We start from the raw sequence: 7,103 nt of genomic DNA on the forward strand, positions 1-7,103 counted from the left end.
TTTCTTTCTTTCTTTCTTTCTTTCTTTCTTTCTTTCTTTCTTTCTTTCTTTCTTCCTTCCTTCCTTCCTTCCTTCCTTCCTTTCTTTCTTTCTTTCTTTAAATTCACTTTACATCTGCCCCCCTCCTGGTCACCTCCTCCCACAATTCTTCCCCCCCCCCATTCTCATTTCCATCCCCCTTTCCTTCTCCTCTGAGCTGGAGGGAATCCCTTGGATTTCCCCAACCCTGGCTAAAGGCATCCTCTTCCTACTGAGGCCAGACCAAGCAGCCCAGGCTAGAAGAACATATAGCATGTACAGGCAACAGCTTTTGAGATAGCCCCCTGCTCCAGTTGTTTATAACCCACATGAAGACCAAGGCACATATCTGCCACATATATGCAGCAGGACTAGGTCCAGTCCATGTATATTCTTTGGTTGGTGGTTAAGCCTCTTACTGCATGCTTGTCTCTAAGCTGTTCTTATAAAAACCAGTCACTCCATCTATTTTCCTTTGTTTCTCACATGGCCAAGACATGCATAAGATCTCCCTCACAGGCAGAAGACTCTAGGGTGTGACTCCTCCATTCCTTTTTGTGACTCCTTGAAAGCCCTATTCTAGTGTTTTACACACATCCATATGCTTCTCTGCATGCTACCTAGGTGTGAATGAGTGCCAAGACACTACCACTTGCCCAGCTTATGCCACCTGCACTGACACCGCAGACGGTTATTATTGCACCTGTAAACGAGGCTTCCTGTCCAGCAATGGACAAACCAACTTTCAAGGCCCAGGAGTGGAATGTCAAGGTGAGTTTCTGTTGTACGGCTTCCTGAGGGAGACATGAATAAATATCTACTCTTACCACTGAAGAAATTATTCCTACATCATACTCAAGCAGCTGAATTGTGTATTAATCATTTATTCAAGGGAAGGAACCTTGTGAATCTGATGTTGAAGGTGTTTTGAGTTCCTTATTCTTAGGAGTCCCTTCCTCCTTCAGAGAGGAATGCTTCAGTTCAGAAGAAATCGCTACACAAGTGTTCATGTTCTATCAAAGCCTGCTTGTGTTTGGTAGGAGGTCAGTGGTGTTTGACTTAGTAACCTACTTTTATGAACTTGGAACCATAAGACTACTTAGATTTAAAAAGAGGAACCCTAGACCCCACCAAAGTCACCAGATAATGAACTCACAGAAGGAGGCTCATATTAATTCCAGAGCAAGGGCAGTTTGTCACTCCAGCCCCTTTCTTTGCTCAGATATTAACGAATGTCTTCAAAGTGACTCACCTTGTGGTCCTAACTCAGTCTGCACCAATATCCTGGGGAGAGCCAGGTGCAGCTGTCTTAGTGGCTTCTCTTCTTCCACTGGGAAAGACTGGATCCTGGGAAGTTCGGATCATTTTCTCTGCGCAGGTAATATCCTCAGGCTCTCTGCCCCAGGTCTTTGGTGGTCAGCACACAGCACATAGTTCACTCACTCTCTTTTGCTGCCCTGCAGATGTTGATGAGTGTCTGACAATCGGGATCTGCCCTAAGTATTCCAGCTGCTCTAACTCTGTGGGAAGCTACAGCTGTACCTGCCAACCAGGCTTTGTCTTGAATGGCTCCACTTGTGAAGGTTTGCAACACCTGGTCCTTGCAATTTTTTGTTTTTTTCCTATTTATTTATTTATTCTATTTATATTCCAATATCAGTTCCTCTATCCTCCCAGTCATCCCCTTACACAGCTCCTCCCTCTATTTCACCATCTTCTCCTCTGAGGAGGCAGAGGCCCAACTTGTGTATCACCCCACCCTGGCACATCAAGTCACACTTCAGGATTGGGTACATCCTCTCCTACTGAAGCCTAACAAGGCAGTCCAGCTAGGGGAAGGGGATCCAGTGGTAGGTAATAGAGGCAGGGACAGGCCCTGCTAAAACTTTTAGGGGATCTACAGGAAGACTAAAGTGCACATCTGCTACGTGTGTGTGTGTGTGTGTGTGTGTGTGTGTGTGTCTAGGACGAGGCCATTTTTGGTTGGTGATTCAGTCTCTGGGAGCCCCTAAGAGTTCAGATTAGTTGACTCTGTTGGTTCTTCCTGTGGAGTACCTGTCCCTTCCAGGTCCCTCAATTTCTTCCCCCAACTCTTCCGTAAGACTCCCAGAGCTCCATTTAATGTTTGAATGTGGATCTCTGCAATTGTTTCCATTTGCTGCTGGGTGGAGCATCTCAAAGGGCAGTTATGCTAGGCTCCTGCATGCAAGTATGGCAGAGTACCATTATGAGTGTTAGGGACTGGTGCTTGCCAATGGGATGGATCTCAATTTGGGCCAGTCATTGGTTGGCCACTCTCTCTGTCTCCACTGTATCTCCACTGATCCCTTCACATCTTGTAGGCAGGGCACATTATGGGTGGAAGGTTTTGTGGGTGGGTTGCTGTACATTTCCCTCCACTGGGAGTCCTCTTGACGACAGGATATTGCTTCTTCAGACTCCATATCCCCCACTGCTTAGTAGTCTCAGCTAGAGTTATCCCCATAGACTCCCTAGGGCCTCCCCTTGTCCTAGGCCTCTGGTACATCTTAATGAATGCTTCCCTCTTCCTATATTGATTTCCTTTCTCTCTCTCTCTACACCTGAAACCTCCACTCTGTTCTCCTTGCCATCATCTCTCCCAACCAGTTCCTTCCTCCATACATTTCCAATGTCTATTTTATTTCCTCTTCTGAGAAAGATTCAAGCATCCTCCCTTGGGCCTTCCTTGTTATTTGGCTTCTTTGGGTCTGTGGATTGTAGCATGGTTATCCTGTACTTTATGGCTAATATTCACTTATAAGAGAGAACATACCACGCATGTCTTTTTTGGGTCTGTGTTACATCACTCAGGATAATGTTTTCTAGTTTCATTGATTTGTCTGCAAAATTCATGATGTCTTTGTTTTTAATAGCTGAGTAGTATTCCATTGTGTAAATGAACCACATTTTCTTTATCCATTCTTCAGTCGAGGAATATCTGGATTATTTCTAGTTTCTGGCTATTGTGGATTTAGTTTAATGTTTGCATTATGTTATTTGGGTTTCTAAAATCACATGGGAATCCACATCTCTGTATGTAAGATGCTGAGGGTTCCTGATCCCCAGTTGGCTTTGTTTGGTAAATAAAGTTGCAGCAGGCAGTGGCTGGGCAGGGAGGTGGGACTTGGCTTGAGCAATGTAGGACAGAGAGGCAACCAACATGTAAGAGTTTAGGATTGTGGGCCAGGAGGAGTACATGCTTGGGTCTGGGGCAGCCAGGATGGAATATAGGTTTTAGTAAGTAATAATTTAGGAATATTGGAGAGGAGAGTATGCCAGCAATGTGGAAGATAAAGTAGCCCAGCCATTCAGCTAATTAAGGCATATTAAATATAAGGCTGTGTGTGTGTGTGTGTGTGTGTGTGTGTGTGTGTGTGTGTGTCTTTCATTCGAGAATCCAAACATTGGGGCAGGTAGTGAGGAACACTGCTGGAGAGATTAGAGTGGATTAAGCAACTACAGCTACATTGACCATTGCAAATAATGTTGATATGTACATAGTTGTATAAGTGTCCTTTAGGACAGTGGAGGATATTTTGAGTATATCCCCAAGAGTGGTATAGCTGGTTTTTGAGGTAGAACTATTCCGACTTTTCTGAGAAACCACCACATTGTAGAAGCACATGTTTGTATTTCCACCAGCAATGGAGGAGTGTTCCCCTTGCTCCACATCCTTGCCAGCATATGTTGTCCCTTGAGACTTTTGTTTTTTCTCCATTAATTAATTTATTTATTCCCTTTACATTTCAATTGCTGCCCCCTTCTCCTGTTTTCCCTTTCACATAGTCCCTCCCGTATCCCTCCTCCCCCTTCTCCTCTGAGAAGGTATCCTTTCACCCTGTCACATCAAGTCTTTGCAGGGCTAGGTGCATCCTCTCCGGCTTTTGCTATACAAGGCAGCCCCATTAAGGGAATGTGATCCACAGACAGGCAACAACTTTAGGAACAGCCTCCCCACACTCCAGTTGTTGGGGGAGCACATGAAGACAGAACTGTACATCTGCTACAAACTTGCAGTGGGCCTATGTTCTTTGACTGGTATCTCAGTCTCTGAGAGTCCTTAAGGGTCCAGGTTTGTTGACTCTGTTGGTCTTCTTGTGGAGTCCCTGTCCTCTCTGAGGCCCTTAATCCTTCTCCCAACTCTTCCATAAGACTCCCTGAGATCCATCTAATATTTGGCTGTGGGCCTCTGCATCTGTTTCAATCAGGTACTAGGAGGAGCCTCTCAGAAGACAGTTATACTAGGTTCCTGTCTGCAAAAAACAACAGAATATCTCCATAGTGTCAAGGATTGGTGCTTGCCCTTGGGATACGTCTCCATGAGCCAGTTATTGGTTGGTCATTCCCTCAGTCTCTGCTCCATCTTTGTCCCTGAATTTCTTTTAGATAGGACAAATTTGGGGTCAAACGTTTTATGGGTAGGTGTGTGCCCTTATCCCTACCCCGGGTATCCTTCCTGGCTACATGAGGTGGTTACTTCAGATTCCATATCTCCACACTTAGGAGGCTTGGCTAAGGCCACTCCCATAGATTGCTGGGAGCCTTCCCCATCCCAGGTCTCTAGCATGTCCTAGAGATGACCTCCACAAGCACCCTTCCTAGCTGCTGTTTTCCATTCATTCTCTTGGCCCTCTAATTCTCCCTCCTGTCTCTTCCCACACTTTTTTTTTGTTCTTTTCAAATAGATATTTTCTCTTTTTTACATTTCAAATGTTATCCCCTTACCCGGTTTCTCCTCCAAAAACCCCCTATCCCCCCCTCCTTCCCCTGCTCACCAACCTATCCACTCCTGCTTCCCTGTCCTGGCATTCCCCTACTATGGGACATCAAGCCTTCACAGGACCAAGGGCCTCTCCTCCCATTGGTGTCTGACAAGGTCATCCACTGTTACATATGCGCTGGAGCCATGAGTCCCTCCATGTATACTCTTTGGTTGGTGGTTTAGTACTTGGATGCTCTGTGGGTACTGGCTGGTTCATATTGCTGTTCCTCCTATGGGGCTGCAAACCCCTTCAGCTCCCTGTATCCTTTCTTTAGTTCCTCCATTGGGGACCTTGTGCTCAGTCTAATGGATGGCTGAGAGCACCCACCTCTTTATTAGTAAGGATCTGGCAGGGCCTCTCAGGAGACATCTATATCAGGTTTCTGTCAGCAAGCACTTGTTGGCATTCACAATAGTGCCTGGGTTTGGTAACTCTATATAGGATAGATCCTCAGGTGGGGCAGTCTCTGGTTGGTCTTTCCTTCAGTCTCTGCTTCACAATTTGTTTCTCTGTCTCCTTTCATGGGTATTTTGTTCCCCCTTCTAAGAAGGACTGAAGTATCCACACTTTGGTCTTCCTTTTTATTGATCTTCATGTGGTCTGTGAATTGTATCCTGGATATTCCGAGCTTTTGGTCTAATATCCACTTATCAGTGAGTGGATACCATGTGTAGTCTTTTGTGATTGGGTTACCTCACTCAGGATGATATTTTCTAGTTCCATCCATTTGCCTAAGAATTTCATGAATTCCTTAATAGCTGAGTAGTACTTCATTGTGTAAATGTACCACATTTTCTGGATCCATTCCTTTGTGAAAAGACATCTGGGTTGTTTCCAGCTTCTGGCTATATATATGTGGCTGCTACGAACATAGTGGAACATGTGTCCTTATTACATGTTAGAGCATCTTCTAGGTGTATGCGCAGGAATGATACAGCTGGGTCCTCAGGTAGTACTATGTCCAATTTTCTGAGGAACTTACAAACTTATTTCCAGAGTGGTTGTACAAACTTGCAATCCCAGCAGCAGAGGAGGAGTGTTCCTCATTTTCCACATCCTCATCAGCATCTGCTGTCACCTGTGTTTTTGATCTTAGCCATTCTGACTGGTGTGAGGTGGAATCTCAGGGTTGTTTTGATTTGCATTTCCCTGATGAATAAGGGTGTTGAACATTTCTTTTGGTGCTTCTTGGTCATTTGAGCTTCCTCAGTTAAGAATTCTGTTTAGCTCTGATCCCCATTTTTTTAATAGGGTTATTTGGCTCTCTGAAGTCTAACTTCTTGAGTTCTTTGTATATATTGGATATTAGTCATCTATTGGATGTAGGGTTGGTAAAGATCTTTTCCCAATCTGTTGGCTGCCATTTTGTCCTATTGACAGTGTCCTTGCCTTACAGAATCTTTGCAATTTTATGAGGTCCCATTTGTCAATTCGTGATCTTAGAGCATAAGCTATTGGTGTTCTGTTCAGGAGCTTTCCCTCCTGTGACCATGTGTTCAAGGCTCTTCTGCCCTTTCTTTTCTATTAGTTTCAGAGTATCTGGTTTTATGTGGAGGTCCTTGATCCACTTGGACTTGAGCTTTGTACAAGGAAGTAAGAATGGATCAATTTACATTCTTCTACATGCTAACCACTAGTTGAACCAGCACCATTTGTTGAAAATGCTGTCTTTTTTTTTTTTCTCTTTCTACTGGATGGTTTCAGCTCTTTTGTCAAAGATCAAGTGAAGGTAGGTGTGTGGGTTCATTTCTGGGTCTTCAGTTCTATTCCATTGATCTACCTGCCTGTCACTGTACCAATACTATGCATTTTTTCCCCCACGATTGCTCTGTAGTACAGCTTAAGGTCCCCAATGCTTATTCCTCCAGAAGTTCTTTTATTGTTGAGAATAGTTTTCGCTATCCTGGGTTTTTTGTTATTCCAAATGAATTTGAGAATTGCTTTTTTTTTTAGCCCTCTGAAGAATTGAGTTGGAATTTTGATGGGGATTGCACTGACTCTGTAGATTGCTTTCAGCAAGATAGCCATTTTTACTGTATTTTTACTATATTGCCAAGCTAAAAAGAGAATACATGTGTATTGGGAAAGCCTTCATCTTGTCAGCTACCAGTTAGCACACAGAGTGCATTTCCAGTATGTATTCTTCACTTCTTACTCCCTCACTTGAATTCTCCTGCATTTTCAATATTTTATTAGATATTTTCTTCATTTACATTTCAAATGCTATCCTGAAAGTACCCAATACCCTCCGCCTGCCCTGCTCCCCTATCCACCTACTCCTACTTCTTGGCCCTGGCATTC

General features: G+C 44.1%; 1 protein-coding gene across 3 annotated transcripts in view; it reads left to right on the forward strand.

Moving 5' to 3' along the window:
• The window catches only part of Adgre1 (adhesion G protein-coupled receptor E1), a 95,786-nt gene that overhangs the window by 20,495 nt on the left and 68,188 nt on the right, over positions 1 to 7,103 (forward strand). For all 3 annotated transcript variants that reach the window (XM_021217760.1, XM_029531290.1, XM_029531291.1), the window contains exons 3-5: positions 643 to 789; positions 1,241 to 1,396; positions 1,482 to 1,601. In XM_021217760.1, the coding sequence (XP_021073419.1) occupies positions 643 to 789; positions 1,241 to 1,396; positions 1,482 to 1,601 (423 nt within the window). The remainder of the gene's footprint in view (positions 1 to 642; positions 790 to 1,240; positions 1,397 to 1,481; positions 1,602 to 7,103) is intronic.

This window comes from Mus pahari, chromosome 18 (genome assembly GCF_900095145.1).
Source record: "Mus pahari chromosome 18, PAHARI_EIJ_v1.1, whole genome shotgun sequence".
In the NCBI taxonomy this organism is placed as follows: domain Eukaryota; kingdom Metazoa; phylum Chordata; class Mammalia; order Rodentia; family Muridae; genus Mus; species Mus pahari.